This window comes from Oreochromis niloticus, linkage group LG8, assembly GCF_001858045.2.
Source record: "Oreochromis niloticus isolate F11D_XX linkage group LG8, O_niloticus_UMD_NMBU, whole genome shotgun sequence".
Lineage (NCBI taxonomy): Eukaryota > Metazoa > Chordata > Actinopteri > Cichliformes > Cichlidae > Oreochromis > Oreochromis niloticus.
In genome coordinates this window covers 21,275,096-21,290,184 of record NC_031973.2, presented here as the reverse complement: position 1 = coordinate 21,290,184, position 15,089 = coordinate 21,275,096, and the positions used below count along the sequence as shown (strand labels likewise).

Below are 15,089 nucleotides of genomic sequence, written 5' to 3'. Positions count from 1 at the left end.
TGTCCAATCAGGACCATATCGAAGCGAAGCCACTTGGAAGGTCATGACCTGATTGATAATATAACTCAACTGATGCCATTAAATTTAGACGATTTTATTCATGGCTACTTGTTGTGTTTGATACTATTTAGGCTTAAAAGTGATCACATAGCAGAGTTAAAGTGATCTTAGTAAAAGAAACTGGAAATAAGCTTGGGAGTAAACTCATTAGAGCAACAACTGGACATTCCAAGACCCTTGGAATGGCCGGTTTGCTGACGCACGCAAACTGACTCTGTCCTGTCAGCTCTCTGTGTGTTTGTGTGCATCTACTGAACTGAGTCACTGGTGACTTTAGTGTCATGGCTCCATGATGTGTTTTTCTGTCCAGGAAGTACAGAACTTTCTGTAAAATGTAGGATTTATGAGTCGTGTAAAGCTTAGCCGGCCACTGACGCCTGAACTTGTGCCACCTGAAGCACTTTTTCATTCGAGGGATGGCACTAGTAGATATGATCCTCTTTAAATAGCCTTACTAATTCCCCTGTTTTCCCTTATAAATGATAACATCATCTTTATATATCTAACATCATGCCTTTTTGTTTCTTCTACACAGGATCAGCTTGCTGCCGACATGTACAGTTTTTTCTCAAAAGAAGGCGACTATGCCCACTATTTCGTAACGGTGAGTTCACTGTGTCAACAAGCCAGCACTGTTGTTGCATGACTTTCCGTGGGAACGTTCACAGCTGCAGAGTAGCCGTGGGGCGGATGCTTGGCAAGCTGTTTGTATTTACTTTGCTGTCATGTACTTTACTGCTCTTACCCCGGTGTGTGTGTCTCTCTGTTTCTGTAGCTCTTAGAAGCTCAGGCAGATTACCACAGAAAGTCTCTCACTGTTCTGGAGAGTGTCTTGCCAACCATCCAGGCTCAGCAAGGTATAACATATGCAAACATGCTTTAAGCACACACACCTGTTTAACACAAAATAGTGCAACGTTGTTATGGGGGGAAAAAAGCACTTTCCCAGGCATAACATGTGACGTGACCCCTTTGCTTATTGGAGGAACCTCCTGTACCTCCTTCCCAGCAGCAACCTCTGTTTTACTCGTTTTTTTGGCTCCCCCTTTAAAGATCTGCTTTCCACAGAAATTCACTCATATGTGTCCTGACTTGTAATGAGGAGAATCAGGTTTTCATTCTCAGCTGACTCAAGAAATCCAAAACCGCTGCTTTCAGTTACATCCCGCCAATCTGTTTCTCCCCCACTTGTGGTCATTGTTAAAGGTACAGTGTGTATAATATCACCACTAGATGTCAGTAGATTACAGATTGCGGCCAACTGAGTTCTGTCTTCTTACCCCGTCAAATTCGAGTGCATAATCTTAACGACGCTAGCCGCTCTAGGACAATCACTTGGCCCCTTTCTATTACTGTTTATTATAACATAGTTGAATATTATCAACACTTAGCAATAGATCAGGAATAAAATAAAATGGATATGTGTTAATTAAATATTTTGGAGTATTTTACCTATTAATTCAATTCAATTCAATTCAATTTTATTTATATAGCGCCAAATCACAACAGAAGTCGCCTCAAGGCGCTTTATATTGTACAGTAGATCGCACAATAATACATACAGAGAAAAACCCAACAATCATATGACCCCTATGAGCAAGCACTTTGGCGACAGTGGGAAGGAAAAACTCCCTTTTAACAGGAAGAAACCTCCAGCAGAACCAGGCTCAGGGAGGGGCGGGGCCATCTGCTGCGACCGGTTGGGGTTAACTCCTCCTAGCTACGGTGGCCGTTTTAGGACAAACAACTCCGGCTGTCGTTCATCTGTAGTGAGTGTAGGCGGTCAGTCCACTGTTTACCTCGTCTATTCACAGGGAGAGGAGGAGACTGCAGAACTTTGCGAAAGGTATCCAATGCAGTGTGATGAGTCAGGAAAGCTCACTTAGCTGTTGTTGTTGAAGACGGCGGGGCTAAAACCAGTCTGTGCCCGATTCTTTGTATGTTTAATGGGTTAATTCTGTTAATTCTGTTCTGTCAAGTTGTTGGAAAATGTAATAAATAATCATATTTATGAGTACAGTATTTTTCTTTTCTATTAAATAAACTCTAAAATGACTGACTGTACCTTTAAAGGGTTCCTGACATTAAACAATAGTGCTTTACTCTCTGAATATTTTAGGATTGTGATGTCTCCTCTCAGTTTGTTTTCATCTTGCTCTGCACTCTTTAGCTGTGTCTTGTTCAAGGAGTTTGTTTTTTCTGCATTAAACACATGTGGTCTTACACAGACTAGCCTGGTCTCCCAGCATGTGGCAATGACTCATGAGCTGCACACACACCCACCTGGTTTTGCAGCGCCCCACACCACTCCAAAATTCTTTCCCCGGCCCTCCCTCTGTATTTGCCTTTAAGCTCACGTGCTCACACTCGCTCATAAACGCATAAAAATGACAGAACAGTCACTTCTGCTGGCTGAGAGCATGTGGTTATTATTTGGCGACACCCTGTAGGGGGAGTCAAGACTGTTTTTTTAAAAAAAACAAAATGGCCCAAGGGGAAGTTTTTGGCCCAGATATCTACCATCCAAACCAGTAACAGGCCTTACTCACACTGAATGTATTTTACAATTATAATAATCTGGTCTCTTTTCATGTGTTTCTAATTCCACTCTTTGCTTCTTTCTTCTCCTCTCTATTTATTATTAATTCTCTTTACTTTCAGATTCATGGACGGAAAAGCCTGCATTTGGCACTGGTTTAGATGAACACCTGAAGAGGAGTGGGAGGGAGATCGCTCTGCCAATAGAGGCCTGTGTCATGATGCTTCTAGAGACGGGCATGAAGGAAGAGGTAAGGAAGTTATAGACTGTGTGGCAGGGAGTGAGGACGAGATGAAACAGAACAGGGACCGTATCAAGGCACTGATTGAAATTTAAGTCCTTTGGATCATCGAAGTAAGATATACAGTCACCAGATACTTTCAGTTAAACCTTGTTAGTAAGTGGTTGCTTTATGGCAGAGATTCGATAAGGTGCTCGCAACCTTCCTCAGAGATTTTGGTTCATATTGACATGATAGCATCACATAGTTGCTGCAGATTTCTTGGCTGTACATCCATGATATGAATCTCCCATTACACAACATCCCAAAGGTGCTCCATTAGATTATGATCTGGTGACTGTGGGGGCCATTTGAGTACAGTGATGTCATTGTCATGTTCAAGAAACCAGTTTGACATGATTTGAACTTTGTGGCATGGTGCATTATCATGCTGGAAGCAGCCATCAGAAAATGGGTACACCGTGCTCATAAAGGAAGGTCAGCAACAATACTCAAGCTGTGGCATTTAAACAATGTTCAGTTGGTACTAAGTGGCCTAAAAATATCCCTCAAACATTACACCACCACCATGAAACAATGTTGTTTACATCCGATTCACCATCCAAATGTTGCAACAGAAAACAAGACTCATTGGACCAGGCCGTGTTTTGCTCTTATGAAATGTAGCCTCTGTGTCCTGTTCTTAGCTGACACGGTGGTACCGAGTGTGGCTTTCTGCAGCTGTAGCTCATCGGATTAGAGGTTCAGAGATGCTCTTCTGCAGGGACTGGTTGTAATGAGTGGTTATTTGAGTTACAGTTGCTTTTCTGTTAGCATGGTTGTGCCATTCGACTTGTGGCACTGTGGTGGAAAATGCCAGCAGATCAGCAGTTTCTGAATTACTCAGACCAGCCCATCTGCCACTTACACCACCTTTCTTCCAAATTCTGATGCTTCATTTGACCTTCAGCGGGCCATCTTAATCATGTCTATGCGCCTAAATTCTTTGATTTGCTGACTTATGATTAGATATTTGCTTTAAAGGGCAGTTAAACAGTATATAAGGGAGCAGCCCAAAGCAGCTTTAAAAGAGTTTCCATTTTTGTCTTGTTGCTGTTTTGCTTGATTAAAATGTGCTCGTCCATTTGTTAATATCGGTTGGAAATAGTGCTATAAAGCCAGGAGGTCGTTGTCATCTGATCTTGCAGAAACCTGTAGCATGTATCAGCTGCATAACTACGGTGATTAGTGCTGTGCTGTCTCATAGGGTTGCCAAGTGGCAGCATGCATAATGAGAACAGTAACTGATCAAGACAACTGCCCCGTGCAGTACCACAGGAAATGTCATGACTGTTTGACAGCTGATCTCCAAAGGTGCTGATATATGATCTGAACCACTCAGAAACATTATTGGAAAAACGTAGACGCACTGCTCCAGAGAGTGAGCGAGGATTTTGGGATCGGTCATGTTAACAGCTGCACTTCAGCCAAATAATATCAGACTGGAACCTATCAGGGATGACATATCGCTTTAAGAAAGCACAGACTTCCATGTTGTTCTTTTATTACTCAGTGTCCTAGTGTCTAAGTTTGATTTCTATAAGAGGTTTTAGTACAGCCTCTTTTTAATGCTTTTGATAAGTTGTCGATGCTCGTTTTAGAAATCAATTCTTATCTAGTTTGATGAGCTTATTAGCTTTTTCTTTATTACTCGTTTTAACCAGTGAAGTGAAAGTATTGCTGGCATTTTAATTAGAAGTGACATGGAGCAGTAGCTGGCATAAACGGGTCGACTGGTCATTGAGAAAATTGAAACTAAGCTTTTAATTGTTTGTTTACACGAACATCTAAGGAGATGGGCAAATTGCGAATGATTTTCCGTAACGCTGTTCCAGAGAAATGGTCGCCATGTTATGGTGAACGCGATGACTTATGAAATGTTTACGTCTCCACCCTGATACAAATTTAGAATACAATGTGCTGGGACGTGCTCGTCTCCTGTCCATAAATCAGAAGGTTTTGTTTCCCCCGTGATTGTGCAAAAAGGGAGGGAGGGAAGAGGGCAAGTGTTAACTCCAAAGCACATTATTTGTTTCCCAATTCATTCCCCTGTGAGTCCAGTCTGTGTCATTATGGTGTGAAGACAGCCTTTGTTTATGTGTCAAAGTAAATAGCTCGCTATGTGTGACTGGTGGGTGTGTTTGTTTGCCTGCTTTAAGGTTTCATTATGTGCAGCTGGCAGAGGGAGTATACGTAGTGGATACAGAGTCCGTCTGTAACTGTGTGTGTCTCTGTGTGTGTCAGGGTCTATTCAGAATTGCAGCAGGGGCATCCAAGTTAAAGAAGCTAAAGGCGGCGCTCGACTGTTCCACTTCACAGCTGGAGGAGTTCTACTCTGACCCCCACGCTGTCGCTGGTACGTTCCAAACCAGCACCGTTCTTCAGCTGTTGTATCTCTCAGTATAAAATTTCGACCAAAATCTGAAAAGCAAGCAAATATTTGCTGTTTATTATAATTAATGTTTCTTTCAAACTTTGTATTTTCTTCTTCATATTTCAGTGACAAACTCAGGGATAGGTCAATTTCACTCTTCACCATTCTAACTGATAAATGACGTAGCAGCTCGATTTTATTTCAGCTACATTTTTGCCTGTAATAGTGTTTTAAAATGAAAATATTGTGCACGTGTGGTTACAGGAGCACTAAAGTCCTACCTGAGGGAACTCCCTGAACCTCTAATGACCTTCCAGCTTTATGATGAATGGATCCAGGCATCCAGGCAAGGCTCTAAATAGTCCTGCTGAATCTATCTTTGCACAGCACATTACAGATTCAAGTTTTACTTTCCATTCATTTTTCCCCTGTTCATTCATAAATAAACATGTAATCAAAGGTTTTTAATATACCTCTGTATCACCTTTTCTTTAAGTTTCCTGTATAATGTGAGAAGGGAGAATGATGACAAAAACTCTCAAATGAATTTGATAAGAAAAAAAAAAAGCAGGGTAGTTTTAAATTTGCCATGTGACACCTATAAATAATTTCATTTTAATGCTTTTATTTTGGTGCATTTGAAATATATATTTTTTATGGATATTTTTGGCTTCTTAGGTCTTCCATAAGTAATGAGCTGCTGTTATTTGTCTACTTTCTTCTATCATTCTAGTGTGTCAGACCCAGACAAACGGCTCCAGGCGCTCTGGGTTGTATGTGATAAACTACCAAAGAACAACAAAAACAACCTGAGGTCAGTCGCTGAAACCTACATAGGGGCTGATTTTGCTTCTGTTTCCTCTGTCGTGTGAGACTATTCTCACCTCTCTGCCCTCCATGTTTTCTTTTAGGTATCTGGTGAAGTTTTTGGCCAAACTGGCTCAGGAGAGCGAGCTGAACAAAATGACTCCTAGCAACATTTCTATTGTCCTGGGACCCAATTTGCTCTGGGCCAAGACTGAAGGGTGAGCGGGCAAGACAGAATAATCTGTTGTAGTTTACTTGTCAGTCATGTTTAAAACAAGAGAGATGTAACAGTGTCTGGGAGGTCAGAGCCTAGTCTAGGGTGGTGAAGAAAACGTAGAAACGATAGTCTGTTATTTGAGCTTATTTCAGTTTATCCCTCATTATGTCAGAAAGCATCTAATTTTTGCACATCTATGTATGCACACCCAGGAGTCTGGCTGAGATGGCTGCAGCTACCTCTGTGCACGTGGTGGCCATTGTTGAGCCCATTATCCAACATGCTGACTGGTTCTTTCCTGAGGGTAGGTCTTGGGTTTCCTCTATAGCTGCTTATTTTCAGTCTGACCTTATTTACCTTCTTTGTAGCCATTAGTCCTATCAGTATATGAGGGAGTCATGGTGAAGGCAGCTGATATTGATTGCCTTGCAAGACCGATAATCAGGAGTGAATGGGGACTGAGATAAGATGACCATGGTCAAACAGTTTTTTGTACTTTAGAGGCTGGCTGGAAGATGTCTTTTATTGAATGTCATATACATAGAAGTTGCTTTAAACGCTCACCATATCCAGTGAACTGAAGAAATAAATGAAAGTAAAACTCCCTCTTACTGTTAATATGTAACAGAGTCAATAGTTTGCATACTGGGTTAAATAAACACACGCCCCCACTAATATTTGGTGTACTCTCCCGTAGAGAGTCACACCTCGACCAGGTGCTTTTGGTGGATTCGAGAATATCCCAAAGACTTGTGCACCCAATTCTTGTTTTTTAAAGTCATTAAGGATGGATGCTGTGCAATCATTGCACCCTGGAAAAAAACTGTTCAACAAAATCATGAAAAGCCAGAAATTACCATAACATTTATACCCATGTTGGATGTATGTAAAGTTCTGAGACAGCTGCGTATTTGTCTTGGGTTGCACAGGCAGGTTAGTTAAAGCCTCTCTTTTAGTCTCTGTTGAGGGCCTGTATCTTAGGCAGAGATGATATATTACTAGTGTTGCCATAATTGAGCATCTCTGGTGCACATACAGAGAGGGATGATGAGACAGTGGGAGCTATCACCTCACAATAATAAGGACTTTGGTAAATTGCTGACTCTGTTTGTGGAAACTCCTTTCACAGTCTTTAGACAAACACTTTCAGGCAAATCTTTGATTCTTAATTCTGTTCAGTTACATTTGAATTATGTGTTTTCGAGCAGCTTATGAAGGGTTTTTGGCGCATTCCAGCCTAGTATAAACTGAATAATAGGCTAATGTTTGTGTCAGAATAAACAAAGTAAACATCTGTCATCTGGCAACATCTGCTTCTTCTTGCACATAAAAATGAGTGTTTTCGGCTTGTTTTCTGTTTCAGTCTAATAAGCTTGGCTAATGACCCGAGACCTCCATGGTCTTGTTCAGTTAGGTTCTCCCTCTATCACAGGTCACAGCTAGTCTAAAGTAAAGAATGCAAATGTGGATTGATTGAACTTTCTGTGCATTACAGTGAATAACGTTAAATTTCCGTTAAATTGTTCTTTTGCCGTTTATTTAACCAAAAGGGGGCGCTATAACACCCACCTGCACTCTTTCTTTACACAGTTTAACCTGTTTTTCTTAACTGTGTTTTTATAGACGTGGAGTTCAATGTTTCTGGCATGTTTGTGATGCCCACACCTGCATCCAACCACAACAATCACTTAGATTATGACTCTGGCACCATTGAAAGGAAGAGACCTGGCAGCATGGTGGGACCAGAGAACGACACAGGGCGCAAAGACAAGTAATCCTCCAGAAGTTGCTCACTGATCACTCTGATTAATTTGTGCCTTTTAATCCAGCTGCTTTCTTATGCTTCTAGATAATGTTGGTGTAAATAATCCGGTCACTTTTCTCGTTATGCCGTGGTGATTCTGCCCTAATCATGAATCTCTTTTGGTGGTTTTTGTTTCTCTCCTTCACCGTCTCCCTGCTATCCCTGTGTAGTACCACTAACAAGCACTCGGACCACACCCTTCGTAGAGGCAGTAACACTTTAGGTAGAAAGCAGCACACTTCACCTGCTTTCCAGCCTCCTTTACCCCCCGTGGAGGCTCAGGGACAGGGACACGGGGCCGGGCAGGTTCCCCAGGCCTCGACTGAGCCCCAGTCACAAGCTTCACCTGGGGGTTCAGGGTCTGATCCTTTCCAGCAAAGTTTGGCACAGGGTCTTGCTGCTCTTGCAGCTGCTCAGCAGCTTCTAGCCCAGCACACAGAGGAGCTCAGGTAAGAGGTGTTTCCCTGCATCTCTGCTGCTGGTGGCAAAAACGTAGCATGCCTTACAAGCACACATGCATGCTTTTATGTTTTCAGGGTTCAAACTGCAGGAAGACATTAGTGAATTGTCGGTAAACACACAACGTCAGTCTGATTAGTTGCGTAAAGTGGAGAGGTTTATTAATGCATGGCTCACTGGCATCTCACAGACACCAGCTCTTCTCTTGGTCACCATAGTTCAGCTGGTGGTTTCTCTAACAAAACCACAAGTTTTCTTACGCCACCACCAGTTGCAGCTATGCAGACGACTCTGAAGTCAGCCCACTGAAATGGCACAACAATGGCCTCTGTCATTCCACCAACAGTCGCTCTCAGGGCCTCTTGACTTCCCATCCCTCTGCTTTCCTCCCCAAATCACTAGAATCAGCAGGAAACTCGCACTAACTGGCTCAAACTGCTTTGAAAAGCCTGGACATTGGCGCCTGTTATGCAAAGACTGAACGAGTGTCTTTGATTTAGTTGCTGAAAAGACAACATTCGTTTTCAGACAGATGACACTATTCAGTTCAGCATTTTTGGCTCTACAGACTCCACTGGGAAAGCAAATTTAGATGAGCCTCCCAGATTATATTTGTGGCACATACTACGCAGCACAGGAGAGGGGTTTGCTACTACTAAAATAAATCTGGATCTACTTTAATAGCTCTTAAAAACATTCAAGGCTGGATGCTGTTGCATATGTGCTACTCAGTTTCAGCCAACTTGATGGTTTAAAGCTTTTCTTTTTTTTTTTTGGTGTGTGTGTTCTTTCTCTTAAGCAGCCCAAAGCTACGTGACTCTACATCCACCCCAACCCCTGCTCTCCAGAGGAATGGCTCTGGAGGAGGCAGCCAGGCTGCTGGCCAGCTGGGCACTGGAACCCCGGGGGCTGGATCCATGGGGCCCAGTCCACATATGATGCGCAGAGGTAAGAGTCTACACCCTGAAGTGGTGCAAAAAATTAGTCATTCATTGCTTAGAAATATTAATTAAATAAAGATCTAAATATGTTTAGGACATCGGTACAGCTTCTGCATGGGTTGAATTCCCATAATTCCTCCCTCTGAATAGCCAGACCTATGCAAACAGACTTTAAGGTGAGACCATCACTGTTTGTATGGCTCTTGGAGATGGTATGAGATTGACGGCTAGTGAAAAATTAAGCCAGTACCCAAGTCCCAAAGAATTACAGTTCCTCTAATGGGCCACTTCAGGTTCCAGCAGCTACTCACAATCGATCAGGGAATGCACGTCTTTCCCTCATGACCTGTGGTTGGCAGAAGGTGTCTAAGCCTGTGGGACTGGGGCCTAGATTTTCTTATACAGATGGATATAGTATGTATACTTTTGGACTTTTATTTATGTTTCCCCCCCAATAATGGCAGTTTACCTTCTGCTTCCAGGTACCAAGAAGCAGGCTCCTGCTCCTCCCAAACCCACAAACCCTCCACCCAGTCAGCCCTGTAATTCTGTAAACTACGCCTCATCCTCTGGCTCCTCCCAGACTTTCAGTTCCACCCCCAGACCCCTGTCTGGCCACTCGTCCACCTCTGTAACCTCCCCCACCTCACATCCAAGTGCCACACATCGGCGCCATTCGAGTAACCAGCCCCCGATCCAGGCGCCGAGCCATCCGCCCCCAGAACCTCCGACGCAGGCCAATCCCTCTGTGCAGCCCGCATCCCTCGGCCAGCCCAGCGGGGACCAGCACAGCACCGACCCCTCACCCCCAGGAACCCCAACCCCTCCAGACACCCCTCCACCCTGCACTAACAGCCAGGATGCAGTTACCCCTCCATCCCCATCTCCATCTCCCTACCAGTCGGGCTCGCTTCCCCGGCCACGGCCTGTCCCCAAACCACGGAACAGACCCAGCATCCCCCCGCCGCCCCAACCCACCACAGTGACCAATGAGACCAACGGGATCTGCACCAAGATGATGGGTGGGTACCGTTTCTTATGTGAAGTGTGTGTAATAGTGTCATTACTAACCTAATACTAATGTACTGTAATTCTAACACTCTTCACTGTAATACCTCTGCAGGTTAAAGACACACTTGTGAGGTTTGTTGATAATTGACACTTGCAGTAGCACTCTTTTTTTTTTTCTTTTAAATATATATCATCATCACAGCCTGCCGGCTCTTTCACATCTTTTTTTTTAAACCAGCTTTGATGCACGACTGTCCCGTGATGGATTTTAGTGAGAAACCCACTTCTGATGTGAAAAGCAGATATTTGATACGGTTGCACTTGCTGCGTCCAGTCAAATGATAAGGAAGAAATCAGCAGATAATATTTGTTCCTCTTGAGATCTTTAAAAAAAAAAAGAGAAAATGTTGTGTTTTTAAACACTCAAACTTCAATTCATCAGTTGAGTTGCAAAGTATAGAGGGAATATAGCCTCACTGATCTTTACCTACTTATAGCGGGCCATTCATTCGAGTCATTGAGACACATTTCACCCCACGTTTTCTAAGCACCTCCCGCAGGTTGGATTGGTTAAATGTCCTCTTCTTCTGTACCATACAGACTTTGCTAGCTACTCCAGTATATAAAGAAATACCTGGAGGTGAAACACGAATCATTAAAATCTTTCCACCAAATTTTTTGGCTTATGTTTGTGCACGAGCTTTAAAAATGTTGTGTTTTTTCCATTAACACGGAAAGACACCTGACAGCTTCACACTGATGGACTCGATTAAACTGTTCACTTTATCTTCCACTGCTTCTCAAAAACATGTTTCCAGAAGTGGATGTCTCACTACGGGTAATGCGGCAGTCTGGCATCAGAGCTGTTATTGCCCACGAGTCATTTTCATCTGTCACTGTGTAATTACAAACAAAAGGGTTTGAAACTCTGATCAGCTCTTAGGCGAGGCTTTCAAACCCTTCACTGTCCGGGAAACTCCGTTCAGATTTTCAGAAATATGAAGTGATCCGTGTTGTGGAGTTTTAAAGCTGGTTCCCCATTTTTTTTTTTTTTGTATTGTTTTTTTAACGCATGTGCATCTCTAACATGCATGTTTGTGTTTCCAGTATTCAGAATCATGTCCACCCCTCCATCCACCCTCAAACACTGTAATGCCCTACTTTTATTAATTGCATACAAATGCAAATAAGAGTTTTCCAGCTAAAATGAAACAGAAACATCTTTCCAGACTTTACATTTTCTCTCTGCTTCCACTGCTTTGTCGCACTGCTGCTCCTCAGTCTCTGTTGCACAGCGCCACCTGCTGGCTGGAGAACTCCTCACTTGCCAAACCTCTGCTGCAGTTTAGTTTTAATCTACGGAAAATATGACACAGTTTGACTGCTCTGCTGCAGCTTTAAGTGTTTTCATACGTCGGGCACGTGTTTGCCATTATGGCTGCTGTTTGTCCTGTGGGCATTTATCTTTTTGGGATGTTTATGTAGAGTTTTATATGAATTCCTATGTGCATGGGAAACACATTTGCAGTCCCTTGCTAACATAAACAGTAAGTGGAGCTATCTGTTTCAGCTGTTACCACACGCATCTCCTTTTATCTAAAGATTATTTGCTATTGTGACTAAGCTTACATGTTTCCTCACCGCAACTAATCTGTCCTCCATCATCTGTCCCGCTTTGTAGATCCGGTGATTAATTTCAAAGGTTTGAGTCGAGCTTTGGTCCCCGACTTCACGGCAGTAGACCAGCAGCTGCCGACTGCCACCGCCTTCTCCTCCTCCTCCTCCTCCTCGCCGCCTCTTCCTAAAGACTGTGACCTGGAGAGCGAGAGCACTGTCCTATAAGGAGGCGCCTCCTCTCACACCTCCTTTAGTCTCCTCTCCAGCCCATATCTGCAGCCCTCGTATAAAAGATGACCCTCTCCCTCTGTGCCTGGTCATGAAGGACAACAAACTAATGGCGGCCATCATGGAGGTCAAACAGCTTCCTGTCAGCAAAATACATAAAACATTTCTCCAGCCACATGATTAACCTTTGACATGCTAGTTTATTATATGCGAGCTCTATTAGTATTTATACCAACTACTACACACACACTTTAACATCACATTATTATAGGGGGTAAGCTAGCGCATTACTACTGGTTGTCTTCACTTTTATAAAAGTCATAACTACAGCTTAGTCAGTATAGTTATTGATTATATAACACATCTTTAAGCTAAAAAGGGTAAAACATCACTATAAATTAACAGAACTGAGCTGATCACAGCTCACATCAGCTAAAGGATCTCATCTGCAAGCCACTTTGCAACCCCCAGCTCCTTTGCTTCATTCTGTTTTTAATTTAATTCATGTGTGAAAATGGTGTGCTAGGAAATCTAGAAGCAGTGATAGTCATGTAAATGGCAAATTTTTGGTTTCTTAGTCTGACAACGGAGGTAGCGTCCACATGCGATTGGTGTTTTCCACTATTTCTACTGTTGTTTAGTGCAGTTCGTGTGGCCATCGGCACTCGCTTCCCGACAGTCTTCTCGACCTCCATGATGTTGCCAGATGTGATTTTTGCAGGGAGACTCGTGATACAAAGCCTTCACCCTGCGACATGTACCGGCCCCTCTGTCTTTACACCGCACTCCCTGCAGATCAAGCTCCAGACAATCGTCAAAGAAGAGCGTAGCAGAAACGAAGGGCAGATGTTGGACCAGCACTGCTGTTAGAGACTGTGTTACAGCAATATAAAAGAGCACAGTGGGGTGGTGTATTTGGTGTGAGGTGGGGTTTTCCTGTGTGTATTTTTCAGTGTTGAACATGGCCTTAGATCAAGAAATAAATAAGTTGTATTTTTAAAAGGTGGATGGACTAGAAACCAAAACAGTTGAAGTGTAGCTGTGACTGCAGGTTTCCAGTCGTCTCAAACACTTAACTTACCCTTTTCTCCCCCTTTATATGGAAACCCATACTTTTATTTCTTTTTCCTCCTGCCTGTATTTATTTACCAATTTAAAACAAAAATACATTCCCTAGTGGCTTGACATCTTTAATGCAGTCTTTAAATATGCACCATGCCTTATTGGTTCCTCCCAGAACTATGAAATACGCATTTACTGTATGGGGGACGGGAGGTATTCCCTTCTAGTACTACAGTATTTCTAAGAAGCTGTGTCGGTAGCGGGTATGTTTCAGGCCGTGTCCGATAAGAAACTGTGCGCTTCTGCATTGTTCTGCAGAAGTTGTGTATTTAAATGTGTTTTGGGTTTTCTAAGCAGACGTAGCAGGGGTCGACCTGACCCTCCCAGCCTGAATGCAGTCAGTATTTTTTGCCTTTCTGTTTCTCCAGTCTATCTTAGTGTGCTCTCCGGCGTTCGCCAGGGCATTACACACAGCGGGGCTGAGCGTGAGCGAATGTAGTGAAACATCACCCTGAGCAGAAAGATGCATAAAGAGCTGATTTTGCACTTGAGCGCAGGCCAGACTCATTGAGTGGTTTTCTAGTGAACTCTGTTATAGAGGGCTTGGTTTTCTTCCCTCTCTCTGTCTTTCCCACTGAGCTGAGTGAACACAGTGCTGTGATATCTCAGTAGTGATGTGGTGTTAGATTTTTGCCAGGTCTGTTTTTGTTTTTTGTTTTTTATTTTAAATGGCTTTGTTGTATTTTCTGTGTAAACTTTGCTTTATTGTTATTATTATTTTTTGGCCTATGATAAATGCAGATTTTGGTTTCTAGAGAGCTGACCCAACATGGTACCAGGTGAGAAAGTCTTGGATGCTGCAGTTGCCCTGAAAAGAAGTCGAGTTGTGTTTTTCAGAGACAATCAAAGCATTACGATCCCCTCCTTTCTCTCTCTGTGCGCTCTTGTACCTTGCTGCCTTATCCTTGTGCATCGAGAGAACAAACAAATGCCATTAAACTAGAAATGATGATAATGATGCTGCATTTTTAAGTTCCATAGTTTTATATGTATGCTGTCTGGTGAGCTTAAATATGGGAAAAAACATGTAATATGAATGCTTTCCTTTCCAAAGAAAATAAAGTATATGAAGAAACTATTTAAATCTGCTCCAGGTTGATTGTCTTGTGCCTCGACTCTTCTCCTATAACAGCCTTAAAGAATGAGGGTTAAAATATTCCTATAATATGATTTTAAAAAGGGGAACAAATTGCTAATGTCACTGATTAAAAAGCTTTTTTAAAAAATGCATTAAAATGTTACCTATAAACATTTTTTTTTTTCTGTTGCCACTGAAGGGCTATATGCAAGTATGCTAAAACAATCAGGTTAAACTGAAATAAGATTATTTGGGTCATTAAAATAGTTCAGTTGACTGTAGACTGAGCTGTTTAGATGACGACCATCTGCACTTTCCACGAGGAGGGTAAGCCACAGAAGCCTGACTTCAGAATGCTGCCACAGAGGATATTAATGGAAAGACGACTGGAAGGGGAAAAGGCGCACAAGCAACAGGGATGACTGCAGCCCTGAGAGGATTGTTGGAAAAAGTCGATTGAAGAAGTTGGGAGAGCTTCACGAGGAGTGGATTAAAGCTGGTGTAAGTGCATCAAGAGCCTCCATCACGCTGCTGTCACGTTCCTAATATCAA

At 42.8% G+C, this 15,089-nt stretch overlaps 1 protein-coding gene across 7 annotated transcripts in view; it reads left to right on the top strand.

Moving 5' to 3' along the window:
• arhgap17a (Rho GTPase activating protein 17a) overlaps window positions 1-14,538 on the top strand; it is a 33,369-nt gene extending 18,831 nt beyond the window's left edge. For 2 of the 7 annotated variants that reach the window (XM_005448103.4, XM_005448101.4), the window contains 13 exons: window positions 596-664; window positions 836-917; window positions 2,722-2,849; window positions 5,124-5,235; window positions 5,518-5,599; window positions 5,987-6,067; window positions 6,165-6,278; window positions 6,490-6,581; window positions 7,901-8,048; window positions 8,252-8,530; window positions 9,340-9,488; window positions 9,964-10,503; window positions 12,174-14,538. In XM_005448103.4, coding sequence (XP_005448160.1) covers window positions 596-664; window positions 836-917; window positions 2,722-2,849; window positions 5,124-5,235; window positions 5,518-5,599; window positions 5,987-6,067; window positions 6,165-6,278; window positions 6,490-6,581; window positions 7,901-8,048; window positions 8,252-8,530; window positions 9,340-9,488; window positions 9,964-10,503; window positions 12,174-12,334 — 2,037 coding nt within the window. In that variant the 3' untranslated portion in view covers window positions 12,335-14,538. Of the gene's footprint in view, window positions 1-595; window positions 665-835; window positions 918-2,721; window positions 2,850-5,123; window positions 5,236-5,517; window positions 5,600-5,986; window positions 6,068-6,164; window positions 6,279-6,489; window positions 6,582-7,900; window positions 8,049-8,251; window positions 8,531-9,339; window positions 9,489-9,963; window positions 10,504-10,604; window positions 10,625-12,173 lie in introns of all 7 variants that reach the window. The other 5 variants (XM_019362789.2, XM_005448104.4, XM_025909620.1 and 2 more) reach the window with 4 other exon arrangements.
• The last annotated feature ends 551 nt before the right edge of the window (window positions 14,539-15,089 follow it).